The 24,837-nt window shown below is 38.7% G+C and overlaps 1 protein-coding gene across 1 annotated transcript in view; it reads left to right on the forward strand.

The window, feature by feature from the left end:
- HMCN1 (hemicentin 1) overlaps positions 1-24,837 on the forward strand; it is a 174,676-nt gene that overhangs the window by 69,004 nt on the left and 80,835 nt on the right. The window contains 17 exon segments of the mRNA XM_009636917.1: positions 736-1,008; positions 2,117-2,212; positions 2,625-2,816; positions 3,899-4,029; positions 4,698-4,845; positions 5,320-5,446; positions 6,435-6,589; positions 9,143-9,421; positions 10,041-10,322; positions 11,412-11,520; positions 12,108-12,277; positions 12,514-12,668; positions 13,448-13,571; positions 14,908-15,009; positions 17,185-17,361; positions 19,808-19,959; positions 21,032-21,155. Coding sequence (XP_009635212.1) covers positions 736-1,008; positions 2,117-2,212; positions 2,625-2,816; positions 3,899-4,029; positions 4,698-4,845; positions 5,320-5,446; positions 6,435-6,589; positions 9,143-9,421; positions 10,041-10,322; positions 11,412-11,520; positions 12,108-12,277; positions 12,514-12,668; positions 13,448-13,571; positions 14,908-15,009; positions 17,185-17,361; positions 19,808-19,959; positions 21,032-21,155 — 2,796 coding nt within the window.

Here is a 24,837-nt window from a genome sequence, read left to right on the forward strand (position 1 = left end):
AAACTAATTAACTTTATCATAAAAACTTTTGAATGGTTTTGTGTTATGAAGAGCCAGTAGCCATAGCTTTTCAAATGTGCTCAGTATAATAATATTTCACTACTCATATGGAAGTCATGCAGTAATACATGAAATGTAGGTTCTTCAAATAAGGCAGCAGGGTATTGTACACCCTATCCCATGCAGAGAACATGTAGGTCTGCTTCCTTAGTCACCTGAGGGAATTTGTTTTCAGTGAATAAAAAAAATTTTCTAAAATGACAAAAATGTAGAAGAATTTCATAGAATCATAGAATCATTTGGGTTGGAAGGGACCTTAAAGGTCATCCAGTCCAACCCCCCTGCCATGGGCAGGGATACCTTCCACTACACCAGGTTGCTCAAAGCCCCATCCGCCTGGCCTTGAACACTTCCAGGGATGGGGCATCTACAAATCTCCCTGATCAGCCTGTCCCGGTGCCTCACCACCCTCATAGTGAAGAATTTCTTCCTTTTATCTAGTCTGCATCTACCCTCTTTTAGTTTAAAACCATTACCCCTTGTCCTTTTGTGACAGGTCCTATTAAAAAGTCTGTCCCCATCTTCCTTATAAGCCCCTTTTAAGTACTGAAAGGCCACAGTAAGGTCCCCCTGGAGCCGTCTCATCTCCAGGCTGAAGAAGCCTAACTCAGCCTTAAGAATGATCTTGTACATCATTTTCTTCACATTACTGTGGACTAAACGTGTCTTCCTTAGTTCCTCCAAAGATACAGCGTGGACCTCGAGTTTTGAAAGTCCAAGCCGGCCACAGAGTTGACATACCCTGCAGTGCCCAGGGGATCCCTCCCCCAACAATCACTTGGTTCAAAGGCAGAAATGCTGTTCCGATAGATGGTGGGCAGTTTACCCATAGCCTGGATGGAGCTCTAAGCATCAGCAATGTCCAGCTTCCTGATGCCGGAATCTACAAGTGTGTCGCTGGTAACACAGCGGGCAGTGACGCAGCAGAGATAACAGTACAAGTTCAAGGTATTTATGTTAGGGCTGTAATCTTGCCTGCTGCCATGGCTAGGTATGATTTCCTGCCAGTGCTGACTGGTTTATGTTTTGGAGACCATTGCTCTTTGCTGTTGACTGTTACATTATGCAGAATCCAAATCTGTTTTGATGTTATGTTCTGATGTTAATTAAGGAAAATTAAAATAGGCAAATAGTCTTTGGAGAGTTTTCAGAAATAAGAAAAAGAAATTAGAAATATATTACCTTTATTTTTACTAAAAAAGTAAAATCTTCAAGCTCCTTCTGATTTGGTTTTGTCATAGGTAATTAAAATCAGATTCCAGTATGGGAAACCTCTTTTCAAATATTATGTCCCTGTGTTCAGATGTCTCATATTTTCAGAGACTGTCTCTGAACCTCTAAGCCTGGCATCACTGCTTTAAATGGAATTGGAATTTTGCATGAGCTGAAATTGAGCTTTAACTTAAGTTAATCAGTTAGTATGCTATAGAATGGTGATGGGGCAACAGTGGTCAACGTGCCAATTTAAATATGTAGTATAACTCCTTACTTGATGGGCTGACATACGTCAATGTAGTATGACTGATTTAAGCTAAGCAGGAATTATTTCTTCTTTGTAACAGTCTAAAGGCAACATTCTGATCCCTTTCAATTAGAGGTGCTGAGAACCTCTTGTTACAAACAACGAAGAACTGCTGTTAACTTCACTTAATTATAAATAATATTCTTTGTGTAGTCTCAGTCCACACACAAGTTTAAAATGAGATGCAAGAACAAAGGATGGAAGTAGTACTAATATGTGGTGTGAAGAAAAAACAATTTAAATAGTATTTTTCAGATTTTGCAGAAACACTGTCTCTACCTTCAAAACAAATGTAGTCAGTTTTAGAGAGAACCAGTTTCAGTCAAATTTGAAAGCCTCTTTGTACTGCTTACTTCCTAAGTATTCCCATTGAAATCAAGACTGCTTTTATAGTGCACTTCATCAATGTAAAGGGTGTTATTGAAACCTGACCTTGTGTGAAGGAGAGACACTTAAGTGTTATGTATTGCCAGACCGTATTTTCACATTTGGGAGCAGAGATCAAGATTTTTTTGGGGTCTAATTTTCTTTCAGAGTCTCCTACTATTGATGATCTGGATCCTCCGTACAATAATCCCTTTCAAGAAAGAGTGGCAAATCAACGCATTGCATTCCCATGCCCAGCAAAAGGTGTGTATCATTGTTGCCACCTTTAGAGACGAAAGTATATTTTTCTGTTGACCATTGAAAATTACTAAGTTTCTATGTGTTCCTCGTCATGGTAAAAATGTACAATCTGCACAGTATTTTCCATATATACTTTATGTGGAAAAATTTAAACTAATTTAAATAACCACGGTGTGGGGAAGTTCTGTGAGAAGTCATTGTTAGCCAATAAGGATATTACGATGCTTAGGACTAAGATTTTTAATGTTAAAATTATACCTTGACAGTCGTGGCTTCCTCTAAGTTTAAAAGCTCATGGCCTCCCTGTGCATTGTCCTTGCTGGTAAGACTTCCAGCAAGCAGTGGGAATTGTTTGAATCTCTCATATTCTGAGATGAGCGAACCATTTCTTGAAGTTTCACCTTTTTCTTGTTAGGTATTCCAAAGCCTGTTATCAAATGGCTACATAATGGAAGAGAGCTGACAGGCAGCGAACGAGGGATTTCAATTCTGGATGATGGGACACTGCTGATAGCTTCTGTTACACCTTCTGATAATGGAGAGTATATCTGTGTGGCAACCAATGAAGCTGGAAGCACAGAGAGAAAATACAACCTTAAAGTTCATGGTAAATCATAAATACAACTATTGGGGAACTGGTTTTGAAGAACATCTTCTCCTTGATTGTTGGAAATTGCATGCCCCAAATCTGCCCATGTGCAGTTAAATTATAAAATCTAATCGGAGTACTTGTGTTTCTATTATTCTGATACTCTCTCTATTTTTCCTGTTGTTTCTATTCTCTGTGACTTTATGCACAAACTATCTTTGGTTTGCTCAGAGAGCTAGGTGCATCTCAGTTGTAGGTGACTCTAGTTATACTTGAAAATTTTAATGCAAATAACAAGTGAAGACTTGTAGAAATTAAAGACTGGGTGATAGATGTGCATTTCAAATATAAATATGAGAAAAGGTATTTATCAGGATGAACATAGAGTAGGAGAATTCTTGCTCCTGATATTCTTCTTCCAGAATCCTAACTGGAAAATAGAAACCCTACAGGTGGCCTTGAGATGTGGTTTGATATTTTGCTTCTTACAGAGTACTTGTATTCCAACCTTGTTCACTTCCCATGCTAGTTAGTTCTGATGCCTGAGCGGGATTATCTTTACCTTTATTCTGAGAAAAGAGGAATTCCATCTTGTGTGAGCAGGGCTCATCTGTGGGTTCGAACTTTCTAATCCACCACATAAGGCCATTCTCTCTGCATTCATAGTGGGACAAATGATAGGCAGATGTTCATGAGGATGACTGGAGCAGTGAAGATGAAGGATGACTCTGGAATCTACTTACTTTATATGCTAAGCAAATAACATGGGATTTTAAGATTAAGATCAAATTTAAGGTTAAATAAAATTAAATTTAAGATTAAATTTTAAGATTATTCTCTTAAAATGTTGATGGTGATTGTGTTTGAGTGAATTTCCTTGGGAGTCTGTTATTGGGCAAGAGGAGACTCTGTCTTTTGAGAAAGAGAAGAAAGGACGCAGGGAGATATGTCCAGAGCCAAAAGACAAATGGAAACATGGGGGAGGGAACGGAAAGGGTCTGATAAATTTAGATTACAGTGATGCTTGACTTGGGGGGAAGGAGGAAGTGGGAAATCACTGGAATAGAAGGCTTACTACCTGATTTTGAGCTTTCTTGTAGTTCCTCCTGAAATTAGAGATCAAGAAAAGGTGACAAATACATCTGTAGTTGTTCATCACCCTGTAAGTCTCTTCTGTGAAGTATCTGGTAACCCCTTCCCAATCATCTCCTGGTATAAAGAAGATATCCAGGTGTGTACAATTAACCTAACTGAAGTAACATAGCCATCATCAGCCAGTTTTTTGTTGACTTTTGAGCGCTTGGTATGAGAACTCATTTCAAGTAAATACTCGTATGTGCCTGTATGTATATTTAAACTGCACAAAGAACACCCACATAGAAAGCCAGCTAAATGTGGCTAATCCATTAATTCATCTGTTCAATAAGTCAAAAGTAAACTTTTTATTTTCAAAATTCCCCTAGGAATTAGCATTAGCAATCTCTCAGTATTGTAGATGCCAGAGTCCTTGCAGAGGGGGAAAATAACAGTATTTTCTTCATTCTGTAGATGGAGAAGTAAAAACTCTCGGAGGTTTGAATTCCTCGGGATTATCCTTGAGTCCTATTCTTCTACTTGTAGCTGATAAGTGGTAGTTTAAGATGAGGAGAGACCCCTTTATGCACCTTTGTGACTGACCATTACTGATGGGCAAAGAATTTCTTTGGTTTTCCCACTCTCTATTGTATGTTGAGCTACAAGTCATATTGAATAGATTGCAGAAGTTGAGATTAGTGCTGTAACTGAAAGGGGAAACATTATCCTTAGACTAAAACTACTATTTTCTTATAAAAATCCAGCTGTGATATTTGGCTGATGTTACTTGGATCACATAAGGCTAATGTCTTGGGTTCTTTTCAGGTTGTGGAAAGCAGTACTCTCCAGATTTTGCACAACGGGAAGATACTGAAGCTCCTTAAAGCTGCTACTGATGATGCTGGACAATATTCATGCAAAGCTGTAAATGTAGCAGGAAGTTCTGAGAAGCTGTTTAACCTAGATATACTAGGTTAGTTCTGTGGTTCTGTTTGTTTGTTTGTTTTTAAGATGGTGATCTGAAAAACAGTTGATACTTAAGAAGCCATTACATTTCAATTTATTATAAATTAATCCTTTCTCTCACTGGCCATTAAATATTGGCTACTGAAGCACTCTTCATGGTGGCTTTTGAAGACTGAAAATTTGCCATTCTCTCAGTAACACAGAAAAAATGGTCCTTTTCACTTCTGGATTTTGGTACTTTGTTTTGTATTTTGGGTGTACAGCAGTCTAACATAAGAGTCTTCTTAGGTTCAGTTCACCAGCACAAGTGTTGAAGTGTCATGGTGGAAATGATGTTGTGATCTAGCAGGAGTCAACTTTGCAGTGAAAATGGAAGTTGTTTCAAGGGAATAGCATGATCCACTACTGCATTTCTTCCAGTTTCATAGTATACCTTCCTGGTTAAATACCAGTTCTTTCTATAATGTTTGTCTTTTTAAAGTTCCACCAAGTATAATAGGTGCTGATACCCCTGGTGAAACTACAGTCATCCTCAACCAGGAAATCAGTCTGGAATGTAGAGCCAAAGGCTTCCCTTTTCCTGACATTCACTGGTTCAAAGATGGCAAGTAAGTACATTATAGCTTTTGTGGTTTCTACCTAGGTTGTTCCTCTTTTAGAATGTAGAGGAAGAAGGTGCACTATACCAGCAAGCTCAGCTTTTAACTACTTAGTGTTCAGTTATTGTCAGCAGATAAAATTTGTGGTGGTGTGAGGTGGTAAGTTCTTTAATCAAGTTAGCGTCCTGCTTTTCTTTGTCTCATTACTGACGCTGGCACTTGCAGACCAGATTTACAGTATTTGAAGCCAGACAATGCTTGAACCAAGACAAATTTTTTGAGGTTTTTTTATATCTGGATTATTTTAAATACATCGTTAGTTAAAATACAGTTGTTTTGCTGACATGATTTTTTCATTGGTAGACAGTACTACTATTAAACATTTTTCTAGCTAGTGCCTTGTGTAGTTCTGCATGTATTAAAGGTTTTAAAACATTTGTAGCCTGCATGTTTCAGTTCTTCATCTTATCTTTCAGGAGAGCATACCAAGAGAAGAATTTTTGGTGGCTTAAATATTAGCTGAAAACGAAAATGGGGTGTGTTTTTTTTAATAGTGTTGATGTTTAACAGTGTAGTTCAGTATAGGCATTGGCTAGTACTCACAGATATTCTGATGTGACAATTCCTTATTCTTTGGTATTAATATGTTGACACTTTCATCTAGTAAATGCAGACATTTTGTTATCAGCAAAGGACTGTCATGACCTAAGTAATTAGAAAAAGAAACCGAAATCAGGAGTAGGACTCTGGCTCTGATGCTGGCATCCTAGACAACCTAAAAAAGTACTCTTGTGTTTTGGTTTCTTCTAAAAACTAGGAATAAAGTTAATTATGATAGTTTGTCACTTTATGGTGGCTCTTCAGATTAATGCTGTTGCTCTAATGCTAAATGGTACAATTACTGCCATTAAAGGACACCTTCTTATTACTGTCAGTTTAAATTAAAGTTGAAAGGATGGAGTCAGAGTTCTGTGAAGCAAAATAATCTCTATTCCAGGCCCTTGTTTTTGGGTGATACCAATGTTGAGCTTCTGGACAAAAATCAAGTTCTGCACATAAAGAGTGCTCGAAGGATTGACAAAGGTCGTTACCAGTGCAGTGCCACCAACACTGCTGGCAAACAAGTTAAAGAAGTCAAGCTGATCATCCATGGTAAGTTTATAGAATGCCTGATTCTAGAAGATCCTTTAATTTTACAAAGACAAATATAAATTAAGGCTCTGATCTTACAAAATTTGTGTATAAACATAACTTATTACTCATCTGTCAACAAAGTGATCTTTTTGGGCATTTATGCATGTCAAGTTAAGTATGGATGTAGTCTTTGCAAGTGGCTTTTGTTTGCTTTTTATTAGTTTCTAATTGGTGAAAGCCAAAAATCTTGAATTGCCTTCTCAAATGTTGCAATTAATTAGTTTCAACTGAACTATTTTATCACATTGGCTTCATTATTTTGATCTGTCTTAGGGAGAAAATTAATTAGAAGATTTTTATTTTAATACGCTCATGTCTTATTTTCCTTAACCTAGTGCTATACGAGTAAATTCAGCCAGGAATAAGTTAAATTTAGTGCAAAAATATGAAGTAAAGTGCAAAACCAGTAAGAATTGGACCCAAATAGTCTTTGGAAAAGAATGTTGCAGTTGATCTTCAGGTAGCGTGGTATGTCGTCTTGCTTAAATTGCTGTAAATTGAGGTCATTTAGAGCAAGGGAAGAAATGCTAGCATGAGATAACCACATTTATAGCACACTGAGTACACTTTTTGTGTTTTTACAAGCAGGGGAGTCTTAGCAAAGACATGGACAACAGACAATTCCTATGATTAGTCTAGATAAGTTTAATAGGATTATCAGTTGGGAGAAAAGGAGAGGAAAGATTCATGGAAGAAGGAAGGAGTAGCTTTTGAATGAAGCCTTCAAAGGACATAAGAGGAAGAGTTTTTCAATTTAGAAGACAACATGTGAAAGCCCAGTCAGACCTGCAAACTGAAAGAACACAGTGCTAGCAGAAATTAGCAGGGAGGAAAAAGTGCAGAAATCTCTATAGATGAGATAACACTCTTCTGCCCAGAGTGTGAAGTGTAGGAATTTGAATCTGTGAGCCTTTAAGCTGATGAGTCCTCATTTGCTATGGATTTCCTTCTGAAGATTACATGTTTGTCTCTTCTTCTGATAACTGTGAATTTATAATACATTATTTCCCTCGTTTGGGACGTTTCTGAAGCATGGAGCAACCACATGCACAGAAATATGCTGATACACCAACCATAGTGAAGTTGTCTTCCACTGGGGAAAAAAGAGAATGCTGTGAGGACTGGCAGGTGATTATAGCTGTTGTAAGATTAGAGGAATAAAAAAATCACAAATAAAATCCTTGCAGATGAATAGACATCACTTCAGGTTCTTCAGAAGAGAGGTGAATTTGTGATAGTAGAATGGAATATCTCTTTTACTTTTAAATTTCTTATTAATCGTGGCTGGACAAATAGAAGCTTGCAGACTAAGTGAGGTACCTAGGTACTAATTTGTCCTAGTTCTTACTTTGTTTTAGCTGTTCAGCCCTACTTTTGGCTTTGATATTTTCCCAAAACACCACATTAAGACCGTTCCCCATCTCTGTGGATGAAAGCATTTGCTGACAGAGAAATGCGTTTGTCTTTGAACTGGGTGTGTTTCAGCATATTTCATAGGTTTGTGTATTTTTGCACACAAATTATTTAATTACGAAAATATTTCATCAAGGTTTGATTATCTGGAAGATCCATCTCATAGGTGTAGATCCATTCACTGACACTTTGCTTTGTGTTTCTATAGTGGCATTTTAAATGAACACTATGGAAGTCTAGGATATACTGAGCATGTTTGGCAGCAGAGGAGTTAATGTGTCTGCCAGATGTGTCTGGTACTTTCAGCAGTCATAAATTTAGTTGTTGCCAATTGCACTGTGTTTTTATTACTTCTACAGAGATTTACGAACTCTTTATATTGGCTGATTTACACGAGGGCTTGTTTGCTAGAAAAATCTGAGTACTGCTGCCTAGCGAGCAAGGGAAATGACTATGGGCCAAAAGTTTCAAAAATAGGAGCGTAAAGTTAGACTGTTAAGCTCGTATTTAGTCTCAAAGTAAGTGACTTCATCCTCAGAAGTTTTGAGTACTGAGCAGTTCCCACGCCAGTCGTAGAGGTTCTTGAATGTATTTGGTATTTTAAATAGCAGGTTGCTGTTCTGTGTTGGGAGGATGCACCTCCCAAGGTATACGGGGATTGTTCTTTCCCCTTGAGAGACAGGGAAGAGGCAGAGCCATGCCCAAATGCATCGCAGGATGCACGGAGGCCCAGCTGTCCTAACTTGGCATGTGGAGCCAAGAAGGTAAAATGTTTCCAGGTACTTTGAGTGGGGCAGCATGCTTTGCAGTGCCCCTTGCTGTGGCACTTGCTTTTTAAGCATATGGTGGCCCTTTAACATTAGATTCCATTTATGTTGTGTTCTCTTCATGCTTTCAACCCTTTTGTGTCCCAGAGAATGGTACAAGTGGTGTATAACTCTGCTGGAGAAAGAAACAAACAGAAAACCTCAGGAAGGGCTGGAAGTCTGATTAAGCTAAAATCTTGTATTCTTACAGCATTCTAATGTTTAATCTATTTAAATCTACACAGACTTGTATATTAAGGCTCTAATACTGTTGTTTTGTCTTTGGAAATAGTCCCTCCTAGTATTAAAGGAGGGAATATTACCACAGAGGTGTCGGCACTTCTTAACACTCTTATAAATTTGGAATGCGAAACCAAGGGAATCCCTGTTCCTACCATTACATGGTACAAAGATGGACGCCCAATTATTTCCAGCCCCCAAGCTCTGTATGTGGACAGAGGGCAATTGCTGCAGATACCTCGAGCCCAAGTATCGGATTCTGCGAAGTACACTTGCCGTGTGACCAGTGCTGCTGGAGCTGCTGAAAAAATATATGATGTGGATGTCTATGGTAAGCAAGAGTTTATTGAACTTGGTTATTTGCCACATTACAGGAAGTGTATTTTGAAAGCTTTTATGCCTTCCTAACATCAGCAGCCTTTGCAGGCCTGGCAAGGGTGAACAGCAGTCAATTGTTGCGCTTAAAGTCTGGCCTGTATTAGCAGGACCATGTAAAGGGAACTTTACACCCTGTACCTTGTGTGACTTCCCAAAAACTCTTGTGTTCAGGGGCCTTGGAACCATGCTTTAGTGAAGTATCAAAACTATTTCTTCTCCGTGCATTCTTTCTCTTCCTTCCATATACATGCTGAACGACACTTAGCTGAAATACCCACTCTGGGTGGCATCTTCAGCGTGTACTGTTTTAAGACCTTAACATTTAGTTCTTCTGTCTCAAAGCCCTGCAGATCCTCTATTTTATACAACTGGACAATATTGAGCTACATCATTTGACTTCTCTGTTTCCCTTTTGTCTTGGCTTGCCCCGGCAGCAAATTCTCACATGAAATTGTGCGTGACATAATGGCATATAGAGCCAAAGTGAGCAGGGAGGAACTAACCCGTTTGCTCTTAGTACATTTTCTGGCTACAGAATTAATCACTTGCAATATATTGTTTCCTTTCTACAGTTCCTCCAGTAATTGAGGGCCATGCTGACACAGCCCAGAACAGGCAGGTGGTTGCTGGCAATTCACTGACATTAGAGTGCAAAGCTGCTGGCAACCCGCCGCCCCTCCTTACCTGGTTAAAAGATGGTGTGCCTGTGAAAGCAAGTGACAACCTCCGCATTGTATCTGGAGGGAAGAAGCTGGAGATTCTGAATGCTGTTGAGGCTGACCGGGGCCAGTACCTGTGTGTGGCTACAAGCATAGCTGGAGAACAAGATATCAAATATGAAGTTGAAATCTTAGGTGTGTGAGCAACAGAACTACTGATTTATCAGACTTCCATAGACCTAATAAAGCATGCTTTTATTTTAGTTGTTATCGTTCTATGAAAGATCACTTAGTCAAGTTGTGCATACTTAGTTAAACCTGGGCACTGCACACTTTTTCTGTCCGGGGTTATGGGACAGCTTGAAGACTCTTACTTTCAGGTTAGTTCTTGAAGAGTTTTCGTGCATGTGGTAGGAAAATATTATCCTCACAAACCTTTAAAATTCTTCTAACTTGCCTTTCTAGAAGAAAATCATAGATATGGAAGGAGTTCATTAAAAAAATGTCACTGAGTAGTTGCCTGTGGGGGAAGAGCACATTTCTCTGAATTCGAGCTGTGTTGTGCAAATTTTGAACCTTTCACGAAGAAGATTTTTTTTTTAATTCTTTTTCCATTGAATCCTTTACCACAGTCTGAATCTCAGTAGTCCCTTCTGAATGTCCCTAAGTAAATGAATTATAAAAATGTTAATCACATTATCCTGACATGGAAGGGTTTATTTAAGAACTGTAAAGGCTTGATTTTTAGACTTTGAACTGCCGTCTTGAAGAATGTTCCATACTATTGCATGCAGATGTAGAGCATCCATTCTGCTGTTCCAGGTGTATCTCGCTGATCTTGCTAGTCAGTGAAGGAGCTAGGCGGAGCTGTATGGCAGAGCTTCCCCTCCAGCCCAGCCATTCCTGCGAGAGAATGAGACAGGGTGAAGAGGACTTGGAAGACGGTCCTCTGCACCTTTGTTCTTTCCTTCTGCTGACAGAGGGTGCTAAAAGTTGTCCTGCCACCCTCCTTCCTGGTCCCCTTCCTTCTACAAGGTTGTTCAGACAGAATCTGGAAAAAGCAAACAAACAAGAAACAATAAAAACAAATGAGAAGAGTAATTTGAAGCTACAAAATATCTTTGGGTAGATGTTTCACTTCAAAATGGAACAGTGGTGAACTGCAAATCTGTGCCTGTCCCAAAATGACATAGATGTCAAATTTTTTAACGTTACTATTTGAGATAGACTTTTATGACATTTCTAATGTTTAAATGTTTCTGTTGATGGATTTTTCTCTTACAGTCCCACCATTTGTGGAAGGTGGGGATGAGCTCCTGGACTACATTGTGATTCTTGATAGCCCTTTGGAGTTGGATTGTTCAGCAACGGGGACACCCTCACCAACTATCACGTAAGGGGATTGGTATGACAATAGGGGGAAAAAAAAAAATCTGTTGTTTGATGAGGTGAGCTTAGAGGTAGTCTTCATGAACTGCCCATTTTATTTTGTGATGGTTAATGTGTGGAGAACAAGCTCCTGGCTCCACTGAAGACAGCGTCAGGCACACACATGGGAGGATCAGGATTTTGTTTGTTTGGTACGTTGTGCCAAAGATGCATGCCCTGGAAATTAGGGTGGATAACAAGAGGGGACAAAATTCCCTTGCTGATGCAACTGTACACTTTTCATCTGCCACCAGTGACTGCTTTTGCTTTGGAGATATCTGTCTGCCTCTGGTGGCATCTGCTTCCACTACTGCTTCCCAGCTGTCATCTTTCTGATTTCTCTAGTGGCGGTTCTCCTATACTCTGTTCTTCTGATAAACCACTTTGGTCTGTGGCACTCAGAAAAGCAGAGTAGTACCTGACATTTCCAGACCTTCCAAGAAACATAAATAGAGGTACCAAGACATTCTTTTTAGTGGAATTGTGTGTATTTTAGGAGTGTTGTTGATTTTTGTTTCATAAAGATCTGAGATTGTACTTTCTTTTTGGTAGGTGGTTGAAAGATGGTCAACCAGTTGAAGAGGGAGCTGGACATAAGATCTTATTAAATGGACAAAAACTTCTCATCTCTCGAGCTCAAGTATCAGACACTGGCCGCTATAAATGTGTGGCTGCAAATAAGGCAGGAGAATATGAAAGAGAATTTGATGTTACTGTGCATGGTAGGTTACTCAAGGGCAGCGGGGAAAGCAGCAGACTGCCTTTATTTTTTAAATTGCTGGCAAGAAGGTGCTTTTATTTTCTGTAAATGTTTATTTGTACTAGCAGGTTGAAAAATTGGAGGTGAGAGTAGGTGACATAGAAGCAGAGCTACGCTTACCTGTGGGATATTCCTTCTATATATTTAAATGTATGTGTTCAAATTATACTTTTTTTTTGTTTCTGGTGCTTCTTGCAGTTCCTCCAACCATCAAATCAGCTGGGACTTCTGAGCGAGCTGTTGTGATATACAAGCCTGTGACTCTGCAGTGCATAGCCAATGGCATTCCCAGCCCTTCCATAACTTGGTTAAAAGATGGTCAACCAGTAAACACAGCCAGAGGAGATATAACAGTAAGCACTACTCTTTCATGGGATCCAAACCATGAAAGACAGTTACAATAAGTTACACATGTTAGTACTTTTCCTTTTGCTTCCCTCATGCTCTGATATAAAGATGCTAAAGATCCATCCTGGGGAGCAATGGGCTTTTTACATGAATAGGATGGTATCTTGGATTGAATAGCAGTATTTAGTCGATTGAATCCCATTATATACGTTCATACCAGAAGAGTCCATGAAAGGAGCATCCGGCTCCTTTCAGTTGTACTTTAACCTTCAAGGTGTGGTTGTCTGCCAGTTACAAGGTGGCTCTACCAACTTGTCACTGTGAGGAGGGATTTAGATGAGCTTTTCTATAAGCACTGCCATTGCAGGACCTACCTATATGTTTCCTTCCCATTGTGAGAATCTGACTTTCAATGAACAGCCCTTCCCAGTGCTTGCATTCTCCAAGGGGTCGAGCGCTTGTAGTGACTTGGATTTACTTTAGGCTGGAGCAATTTTTGACGTCTTGCCAGTGGCAGCTTTCTCTGCCTGCAGCCGCCTCTTCATCATGTTTGCCTGCCCCTCTGCCATCTAGGTTTCTTCACAGCTGTACAGCTAATAATCCTGATGTCCCAGGAGCACTGAAGTCTCTGAACTATCAAGACACCTCTTGCATGAATATTAGCCCCAAGTTAGAAGATGAACCCTGGCTGTATTCGGTATAAATGTGTGCTTTGCCATTATGCTCAGTGGTTCTGCCTGGAGTCGTTGTGTAAAGTGGTTCCCCACTCTCTGTTTTGGTACAGCTGGAGTCTTCAGGCCGTATTCTTCAAGTTGTCAAGGCCCTGATCGAAGATGCTGGCCGATACACTTGTGTGGCAACAAATGCTGCAGGAGAAGCCCAACAGCACGTTCGGCTTCATGTGCATGGTAAAGTTTCTGCCTTTAGTTAGAAGCTAAATGTGGCTGTTTTAAGGCAACTTTTTTACATCTGTATTCTATTTTAAGCTCTCTAGCATTTTTGTTGTCTCTGCATATCCATCTTCCAGTTTGGTTTTTTTGTCCCACTCCATTAGTAAGAAGTCAAGGCAAAAGCTTCCTTGGGACTTAGCCTTTCTTGTGTGGTACCGAGGGCCACAGAAATGAATGCCTTTCCAGTTAACTCTTCTGTTCAGAGGTATCCCAAGAAGCCAAACGGTTTGCCACTAACCCACCACTCAGAAGGGTGCTCTGTGTTTCTGAATCAAGATATGATGTACCACTGTTGGTATTATGAATTTGATCTGAGTCTTCTGGGGATAGTGGCATTCCCCGTGACCTTTCAATGGGGAAATTTTAAAGGAATGACTTTTCTGAGAAAGAAACATTCTCTTATTGCGGGGAATTTTCAGACTGTTTAAAAGGAATTTTATTTTTCGTCTGAAAACAGTATAAAAGGAATCCGGGAAACTTAAGAAGCTGTCATTTGCATGTGAATTTAATAAATGCTCTCACCGTGATTTATGCATATTTGACTCAGAAGTGGTAACAAAGTGGTATGCATTCTTGATGTGACCTAATCCTTAAAGGATACAGGAGGTGCAAGAATGGACTGTCCCAAAATGCTCATGATGAGTATGATTATATTGACTTTTATTCTCAAACCAAATTTCCAGTAACTGGAAAATGATAAAGTGAAACAAAAAGAGATTGCAGCATCTCCATGGATGAGATTTAGAAAGAGAAACCATGCTCATCTTATACTATGATAATTTAATCATAGTTAATTTTAGTGTCAGTCCCATGTTCACAAATACCTCTCTTGTTCACAGTCTTCCTGTTCAAAGTGTCATTATCTGGTGTTTCTGTCATTTTGCAAATTTATAGACTTTAGTAAGGTAAAGAATCTTGGTTTTTTAAAAGCCGTGTACAACGTTCAGTTTAATGTTACCACTTCAAGTGAGATGAGCTTGCCACATTAGAAGAATTACTGTTCTGTTATGCACCCATTTCCTACAAGTCCATTTAAGTGCCATTTTTCCTGGAAAAAAAAGTAATAAAAATAATGTTTTATTCCTATTAACACTAATGAGATTATATAATTAGAGAGTATTCTTGTTTCAAAGATGAACTTTCCTGAGAAGTTCCTCGGTCACCCAGCAGTTAGTTGAAGCTTGTGCAATTCATTGCCCAAAGCTTCTCAGATGGCAGATCACTTTGTGATTAGATGTTCTGCTAGCGGGGTGGCCAAATTAATGAAAACCTGATGTCTCTTGTCTTTTCCCAGAACCACCCAGTCTGGAAGATGCAGGGAAAATGTTAAATGAAACAGTGGTGGTGAATAATCCAATCCATCTTGAATGCAGAGCATCTGGGAACCCTCTGCCAGGTATGCACATGCACCTTTGAGAACATGAAGCAGATCTGATAAAAGGTTTCCACTTTGCGTCTTTTGAAAATAATGGGTATTCTGAATGTGAAGTTAATTCTGTGGGTTTTAAACTATCTAGAAACTATTAAACACTATGTATAGTGGGAAATGTCAATATATCAACTCATGTGGAGTGAGTACTGATGAATTCAGTAATCCCCATCATTTTTAATTAAATGAATGAAAAACAAGGGTAAGTTACTCCCTTGTGTGTACAGCAATGCCCTGTCTGCAGACAAGAATACTGTTAGACTTCTGCTAAATCAGCTTTAAACACATCTGCTATTTTCCCCTGTCAGGTCAATATTTTATAGCATAGGGCAGATTTAAAATAATACCTTGGGTATTGAGTGTGCCTGTCAAATGCAGCCACATCTAGGACCTTATCTAAAGTCTATTGAAATTAATAGATGGCTCTTTGTTTGGTCTGGGCCCTTTGCCTATGAGAGTGAGTAGATTTTCTGTGTGTGTACAGTGCTTTCTGCGGCTTGCCCCGATGATAAATTATACTGATGAATTTGTGGGTACCCCTTATATTCTAAGCTTTGAAAACCAGGCCGTGTATATCTGTTTGAGTTTTATTTTCCTCACATTTTGTGAAATTATATTTTTTCCTTTTTTTTAAGGCCCATTAAGACTGATTTTTAATTGTTTCTGAACTAAAAAAAATCTTAATCAATCTGGATTTTAGTTACTTCACTGCTGGGATGCTCTCAGCGCTAAGATTTTTGGATTAAGTCTTTTTTTAGTTAAGCTTTTTAGTTCCTATTGGTGAGATCTGCAGATAAAAATTTATTTCCTTTTTTCCAGTGTGTGTCTTTTGTTCCCACCTTATTCTGATGGGATATAAAAATACCATGTTAATATGAGAATAATATTCTCTATTAATTATTAAATATTGTACAGCAAAACTTGGGGAATAGTGTATAACTAATATCTTATATCAAGTATATAGATTTATTCTTGTGCTGATGATAGTCCCATTTTCAGAAGAAAGGTGTTACTAAATTTCAGGTGAGCATCCAGGTTCACCTTCTCCACCTTTTAAAAAATTAGTTCTCAGCAAAGTATTATTTTCTAGAATAATTTATACCTGTATAAAACAAAATTTGAAATTATTGGGAGTATATGTAAAATGCTATGAAAACGTAAGGATTTTCTATCCATTTTGCACTCTCGTTTTTCATCAAATTGCCAATTATTTTAGAACAACAATTAAATTGATGGAGTTCCTATAATTTGTACAGTAAAGCAGTTTGTTCACCTCTTCCATTTATGATGTGATGCTACATACTAATGTCAAGGTATGACATTAGCTAAAAAAGAAAGTGATAGCACATCATCACACTGAAAAAGAAGATTGCCTGCAGTCTTGTTCATCAGTCAGGCCAGATTACTTCTTGAACGTGCGTCTTTCACAGAAAACTTGTGTATTATGGAAAATGATCGAGTAAGTAGCAGTTTCATTGAACTGAACAGTGAAATGATGCCAGTAAAATATTAGTTACACATTCTGCTGATGGAGGCTGCCATCTTTTGGCTGACATGCAAAAAAGGTCTTCAGATCTTGTTGATTATCAAGTTCCTGTAAGATTTTCTTTTGCAGTAATACCAGTTTTCTTGGCTTGACTTTCAGTTTCTCAGCCTGCCAGTCGAACTTTGATTTGGTTGCTTGCATCTTGATTCTGTAAACTTTCCCAGGTGATTTGGTTTAATGTAGCAATACTTTAGGGGAAGAGGTGAAAAAATAATACATGTCGTATTATCATGTATTTTTAAACAGCTGCTGTTTGCCTTGGTATGAGATGAGTAAACCCTTTACAAGTACACTTTGTGTGATAACTTTTTAACTTCACACACTTTTTTCATAAATACATGGTGTGCATGGATGATAGTGTCAAGTTTGCCATTGAATTCTCTAGGCATTGTCAGTATTTTGCACAAATGTTACTTATTTCCTCATTTTGTAGTTACTTTTTATTGTGACTAATTACGATTAATATTGATATTGGTTTGTAAATGTTGGTGTTATGTATCTGAAAACTTACATGGGAAGCTTGAAGACTGTTTGGTCCCTTTGTTTGTAATGGGGGTATTTTCGGCAACTTTTCCATCTTGCCTTTTACTATGCAGCTATCACGTGGTACAAAGACAATCGTCCGCTTACCAGTGCTGCAAGCGCCACTTTTCTGAACAGAGGGCAGGTTCTGCAGATTGAGGGTGCTCAGGTCTCCGACACTGGCATTTACAAGTGTGTGGCTGTCAACACAGCAGGCACAGCTGAGTTGTTTTACAGTCTTCAGGTTCATGGTAAGTATTTCAAAGCTTACGAAAAACACCTACATGCACTTTTCAGGTTTCAAGTGCTTAGCAGACTTACCATTGCTCATCACACCATCATACTCGAAGACATATGTACAGGGGTCAGAGGGAAGAAAATTCACTCTTCTGTTTTTCAGCCACATTAGAATACATGTTTTGAATAAGGAAAATGTGGTAAGGGAAGTCAATTCTAGGAAGAATGAGCTGAGACACCAGATTTGTGGAAGAGGTATTAACATTATCACTTCAGCAATTTGGAAGGCCTTGCAATTGCTGGGTTTTGCTGTAGATGACTTTAAAGCTCACAGTAGATAAAGGACACAGATCAAATGCTCTTTCATAATCCAAGAGTTTTAAAGAAAAATGTACTGTGTCTAATAACATGAAGTAGAAGTGTGGGTGTTTGCAGACATGAGACATCTGATCAAAAGCCAAATTGGAGCTTTTCCACTGATTTTAGTGGCTTTTGGATGGGGCTGTAATCCAAATTCTTATCTCTGATACATGCATATGCATGTAGCTGTTTTTATGTGGGAGTCTTCCATGCAAAACTGGCCCAAATTTGGCACAGTGTCCCCAGCTGAGATGCACACAGAGTATATATTTCCTATTAATGTTAATTAACAAATAATGAGTTGGGCAGTACGTTTCCACAGAATTAATGACCATCATGAGAAAAACTGATGGCTCAAGATGTGATCAAAGGCAATTAACCCCACCCAGTGATTAATTCCCAGGAAATATTTAAAGCCAAGGTCATTATTCTGGTTAAACCAAAAAAATGAAAAATAACTCCTAAGTATATGTGTGTCTTTTTATGGGTGTCGGAATTTCAGTGGATATGTCCAGGGTTTTCTAGGGAACTAGTACTTTCCGACTTAGACACTTAAAATTGTTTCCCCTTCCAGAACAGAACAGATGCAGTTGCAGCCAGAACTAATTGCATCGAAGGAAGCTTAAACACCTATCCATGAACCTACATAATTCAGCTTGTGTTGTGCCAGGCTTACTATGGGGTGCTTTTTCAATTTACCATGAACAAGCTTATCATCCAGTTTACTTAGAGTTTATGAGTTTGAGGGAACTCGAGGTTTTTCCCCTCTTGATAGTGGAAGCAAGGATGACTACTTAACGGAGAACAGACTCTTGAAGCATCAAGCACGGGGAGTTATGCTGCAGTTACTGAAAGCCCGCTCTAGACTTCTGTATGGCAGCTGGCATTGTGAATGACCACCTATGTTGGTCAGTTACTACTTTTGTTGTTAAGTGTTGTGGATGCAGTAGCTATGGTAGAAATTATCAGGTCATTTTTGCATTAAAAACAATGCTTGATACTGCAGGCTTAGCATTAAATGAAACTAGGTGGGCCTGCGGAAGGAAGCAGGTTGACTTCCAGTTTATATATTCATATGATTTCATTGTATTATTTTTTCCTACTTCTTTCTCACCACTATAGCTTTTTTTCAGGCATTTGAGAACAATGGATGCTGTTGTGGTGAAATAGAGGAACTGTGTGCATGCGTGTGGGGAAATAAAGATTATAAAATCACACTTGCTTTTTCTCTGTAATTTCTGCTGCTATTGGAATTTATCCAAGAGTAGGTAGTCTGAGTTAAAGGCTGTTAGAGGTTCCTTAATTTATTAATGAATCTTTCAGTACAGAATTTTATAAATTTTTTTCCTTACATAGGGTATGTAAGAGTAGATTATACCATTCTCATATCTTTCGAGGTGTGACTTCAAGTATTAAGTTTTAGTACTGATACTGACTGTAAAGCTTTATTACTAAGTTATTAGTGGTAGGAGCATATAAAATTGTTTTGATTCTCCTGGTAAGTGAAACATCTCTGTTATTAATACTTCTTGTTGCCCTACAAAATTTCCTAGACTGTATACCTATAGTAAATGTTTTGAGATGTTTCATTAAGAAGTTTTTTATCATCGGACAGGCAGATGTTACGCAGTTTAATCTGGTAAGTGTTCTCTGTGTATACTCTGCAAGGCCAGTTTATTACTCTGTGTATGTATTTGCTTTATGCAGTTTATATGGTAAACTTCTGTCTTTAATCCCCACCACTCTTAATGCCTTTCACAAGGTCTAAATGGAACATTATAAAAGTTTGAGGGAATATTTTCTGGTTTTATGTTATGGTTCCTGGGTTTCGCAGCTGTCCTCTGGGCCATGGGCCTGTGCCTGCTTACCTTGCGCACAGTGGTTTTGCTGAAGTTGTCTGACTGCTTATGTAAGTAAAGAGCAGGATTTGGCACAGAGCAAACAAATGACAAGAGCTCAGTAGGAGTAACATGAGAAATCATTCCAACAGTGCCTTGCAGAAAGAGAAACAATGTTCAAAAGCAAGCAGCCCAGTTAAATTCATTGTGATTAATACTCTTACCTAGGTGTTTCAGCTTTGTTTTCTTTTTTTTTTTTCAGTCCCACCATCAATCTCTGGCAGCAGCGACATGGTGACAGTCGTGGTTAATAATCTAGTGCGACTGGAGTGTGAAGCAAGAGGCATCCCTGCGCCTATTCTGACCTGGCTGAAAGATGGTAGCCCTGTCTCCAGCTTTAGCGATGGACTCCAGGTACTGGGTTCAAATCCTGCTGTCTGTGCTGTTTCCTGTTGTGGTAGGAGACCTTAAAACCGGTACAATTTAATGGAACTGTATAAGCTATAGATTTTGGAATGAGAGTATAGGGCTCTAGGTTAGTGGTGGAAGTTAGCTCCAGTAGTTACTGTGTGAAGTAGAAGATATGGATATATTGAAATAAGGTGGTTCTCTCAACTGATTTCATACTGAGTAAGAGTTTCCATCAGCAAATTTTTCACTTACTGTCAAGAAGAGGAAATTGGACCATATTCCTATGCTGAAGAGATATGTAGAGGTCAAGATTGTGCAATGTCTCATTACATAAAATAGTAATTAATAACAAAAAGAAGATCCCTGATTTAAGGAGATGGAGTTAGAAGGAGAGGGCATGGCTGCTTTATGAAAGCTAATTTTATGATCTGAAAGGGAAGGGGGGAAATTTATATACTCTGGACAACTCAGGGCACAGACAAAAGGTGTGATAGAATGTTTGAAACTGGTAAGAGGGAGGAACATCCAGATCCTGCAAAGACATGCGAATGCCAGGAGTTGCCCTACGGACTTGCATCATCACCACGTACCAGTACTTAGGGGTAGCTATAAGGAAGATGGAGACTCCCTTTTTACAAGGAGTCACATGGAGAGGACAAGGGGGAATGGACACAAGTTGATCTTGGGGAGATTGCGATTGGACATGAGAGGGAAATTTTTCACAATGAGAACAGTCAACCATTGGAATAATCTCCCCAGGGAAGTGGTTGACTCTGTCACATTGGACACTTTCAAGACTCAGCTGGACAGGGTGCTGGACCATCTTCTCTAGACTGTGCTCTTGCCTAGAAAGGTTGGACCGGATGATCCTTGAGGTCCCTTCCAACCTAGGATTCTATGATTCTGCTTTGGCAGGCCTCCATCAAGAGAACAACATTGTAGGGAAGAGTGTAGGAAGCAGAGATGGTGGGAAGCAGTGGCAAAACAAGTATTTTGTTTTGAAATGAAACCTAATAGTTTTTTCTGTGTTTCACATTGAGGCATGTATTCTCAACGTGTTGTGCTTGTATTCCAGGTTCTGTCTGGGGGCCGAGTCTTGGCATTGACTAGTGCTCAGATCAGTGACACAGGAAAATACACTTGTGTTGCAGTGAATGCTGCGGGCGAAAGCCAGAGAGATATTGATCTCAGAGTTTATGGTGAGATTTTCTGACAAATCCCTATTTTTTTTTTTATTTTTTTTTTTGTTTATGAAAACTGTTCATGGAGCTTTAATTAAACACACTATGGACCAGACCTTTAGCAACATTGAAGAAAAATCGTTCCAAACCATAATGAAAGGCAAAGTGATGAGGTGTGTGTATGAAAGTAAAAAAATATATATACATACATACATACACATGTATTAAAGCATGTATGTATGTTGTACCGTGTATCCTTGAAGAAATACAGGTGCAACAGTGAATTTTAAGTTTAATACATAAAGGCTCATTTATAAAAGATAGAAGAAAATGTGTTTTTCTTTATGTAAAAAACATGTAAATCTCACAGGAAAAGATATTATTGGGGCCAGAGCTCAGTTGTCTTTAATGAAGCGGAACGAGTCAATGTGAGTTTGCCATATAGCTGTCCAGTTTCTGTTCCATTTTCAAGACCTTGCTATGCCTGCCTAAATGGTGGTGACTTTTAGTGCTAATGATGACACTGTATTGAGACTAACCAGTCAACTTTGTCTCTTTCAAGAAGCAGGGAATGTATTTTTAGCTTTTGAACTTTGCCAGTTTTCCAAATTATGTCAGTAAGTTAATTCTGAAGTATTTTTGACTGAACTCATGTGAATTCATCCTTCCTTCTGATTTCTTGTAACTTGTATGAACTTCATCTGGTTTGCTTATGATTTGTGTAAGATGCCTTTTCATACTGCTTGCTTAGTGTGATCATTGGTGATGTACTGATTATCAAAGAGCATCACACACTGCCAGGAGGTTGACTGTAGCAAGTTTTCAGTTTCCCTGGACAGTTCAGTAGTTTTGTACACCAGTGAAATGAGGATCTGCCATTTGTTTTAGAAATCTTACAGTACCAGATGTGGAGAGAGAGTTTTGGAATTGAAGAACCTTTTGTGGCTTTTGCTTCTGTGTTCAGTAGGTCAGTGGAGAGAGGACTGTTTTGGGTCTGCTAATCTCTAGCTTTATGGCAGCTGTAAGTGGAAGTCTGGAAAACCTTGCAAGAGAAGTTTGGGTATTTTCTAAGGTGAATAGGGACAGCTGGCCAGGTTATTCGTTTTTGAGTTTGGCTTTCAGAATTGAGTTCCGTGTAAATACACTGTGGTTAGGATACTCGGGACTTGAGTCATGGCTACTTTTGCATTGGCAAGGGGCAGTTCAGAAAGTCAGGACTCTGGCATGGCAAGCAAGCTCAAGGTTAATGTAGGCTGGAACACTTCGTGTCTAGAGAAAGAAATATCAAGGTCCATTCTGGAGTTTGAGGAGAAGTGTGTATGTATATGTAACAACACAAGTGTCATGGATGTATTATTTATCTTCTATTTTCTGGAACTTATGTCCATTTTAGCTAGATGAAATTAAAAGTTAGAAGTTGTGTATGCTTAAAATTACTATTGTATTAAAAGCTGGCCAGGGTTGAGCTCAGCTGCAGGGCCATCTTGAGTGAGGCTGTGACCAAAAATTAATATTACTCTTAGGACTTGCTTCATGTGGGTAATCTAATTAAGAAGTCATAGGAGGAGAGTAACTTGAAGTGCAGTTGGAGCTGAGATGGTTAGAAATGTGCAGTGCACTGAGCCGGTCTAGGAGTTGGAACAATCTGGGTGACATACAGTTACCATGAGCATAATTAGATTAATTTTAAACCCTGTTCCTTCAGAAACAAATGCTTTAGTGTCTGTCTCTCTCTTTCATAAACTCAGTTTCCTTTTGAACACATTTTAATTCATTTAGCTGAGAGGAAAAGTAATTGGTGGAAAAGTATTTGGAAATAAATTTGCCTTCTGCAGTAATGGATCCAATTTTCAGTTCCACAATACTTGTAAAGACTCTGGGCCTTTGTGAATTCTACAAAGAAAGTAAGATAAACAGATTTTTTTTCATTTACTGTATTTCTTATCCACAGAGACCAGACTTTTCCCTAAATTATTTCCAAGCTGTGAAATCAGCTGCTCTGCTTAGTACTTCCTATGCAAGAAAAACAAAGCTTTATTGTTAATGTTATTTTTCAAGACATCTTGAGAACTCTGTTGCTGGTTTACTGAGTATCACTTTGGGACATTTTATAATCTCATGTGTGCTGATTAATCCAGTATCTTTTTGTTCAGAGTGAAGCCCAAAATATTTCTCACAGAAAGTCCTACTGCTTCCCTTATTTTTACCCCAATATTTTGTGCAATCAGACATGCAATTTCTGGAGTAATGTCTTGCAAAACTAAAAAGCCGAGGAAAAGTGACAATAAAGTTTCTTGTATTTGGCCCTGGTCAACTTTTTTTGGGCAAACTGAACAGTCTTATTACACAATAAGCATAAAAACCCTACTGGGTGCATGTAGCCAGACAGAAGTAATTCTTGCTAGGAGAGTTTTGATCTTGTAAATATTTTAATTGCAGATATAATGTTGCATTAATGTCAAGAGTTTACAATGAACATGCTTTATGTTTTTAAATGACAAGAAAGGAAAGGGAATCCCTATGGGTTGTTTTAAGGTTTTAAGAACGTATATGCCGTTAAGGACACGAACAGGAATTCTCTTCTGGATCATGCTGAAGCAAATCAGTAAAAGTGCTTCTGCTCTCTGCAGTTTGCTGTAGTTACCTGTGTTAGTGATGCAAATGAAGGCACCTGACTTGCTGTGGTGTGCATGACAAGCGGTCGCAAATTCTGTCTCACTGGCTCTGATCTGAGAAAGGGAGCCTCTGGAAGAGAGCTGGTGATAAGCAGCAGCAATGCAGGTCATGACGGCCTACACCAGTCTTGCTATTTTCCAAGTCAGCATGCGTCTGATGCTGAAATACTTTAAAACTCTTAATGTGGCAATATTCTGTCAATAACTCAAAGCTGCCTGGGGCAGTCTCAGAAGATTTCTTCCAACCGATGATACAGCATGCCATTACCAAAGGACATTCGGTTCATCCATGAATACTGATACAAAGCCATAGTTGGCGAACAGTTCTTGGTCTGTAACCTTAATCACTTAAGCTTATCTTGTGAGTCTGACACTTCCTCCTTTTTCTTTTTGACTCCAGTCATGAACACTTTCCCCGTGGAAAGCTGCTCACTTGCTGTGTTCCAAGAATTAATTCTCAATTGCCGCCTCAGTTGCTTTGTGTTTCTGACTGTGGAAACACAAATAATTCTAAAAATGGGGGAAAAAATGCCTTTTCCTGAATCTTGACGCTGTTCAAGAACAGCTAATGGGCTTCAACTTAAATGTCCAGAAGCACTTTTTTTCTTCTACACAGAAAACTTACATTCCAAAAGCTGATTTTTCTATCCTGTAATTTGGAGATAATAGTGTAGTAATGAGGTTATCACTGAAACTGTAGTACGAATCTAAATACAGTGCTTGGTGCCAACAGCTGTAATAATTAGCTAGCAGATACCACACAAACCAGATAGATTATAAAGTAATTGTAGATTATGACTTGATGATTAAGTTATTAACCCATTCACTTGGCTGCAACCACATAAGTTCTTATTCTGTCTTCTGTATTTGTCCATCTCTGGAGAAAATTCTTCTTAAACTCAGAGCTCTCCTTAAAGCCAAGTATCCATTTTGGCACTGTCTGGAAGAGTTTAAGACATTTTCAGCTTCTGGGTCTGATTATTATCTTGTGAGCCTTCTCACTCATCAGTTATTTTTAGCAGGAA

Source organism: Egretta garzetta, unplaced genomic scaffold, assembly GCF_000687185.1.
Source record: "Egretta garzetta isolate BGI_Z169 unplaced genomic scaffold, ASM68718v1 scaffold304, whole genome shotgun sequence".
Classification (NCBI taxonomy): Eukaryota; Metazoa; Chordata; class Aves; order Pelecaniformes; family Ardeidae; genus Egretta; species Egretta garzetta.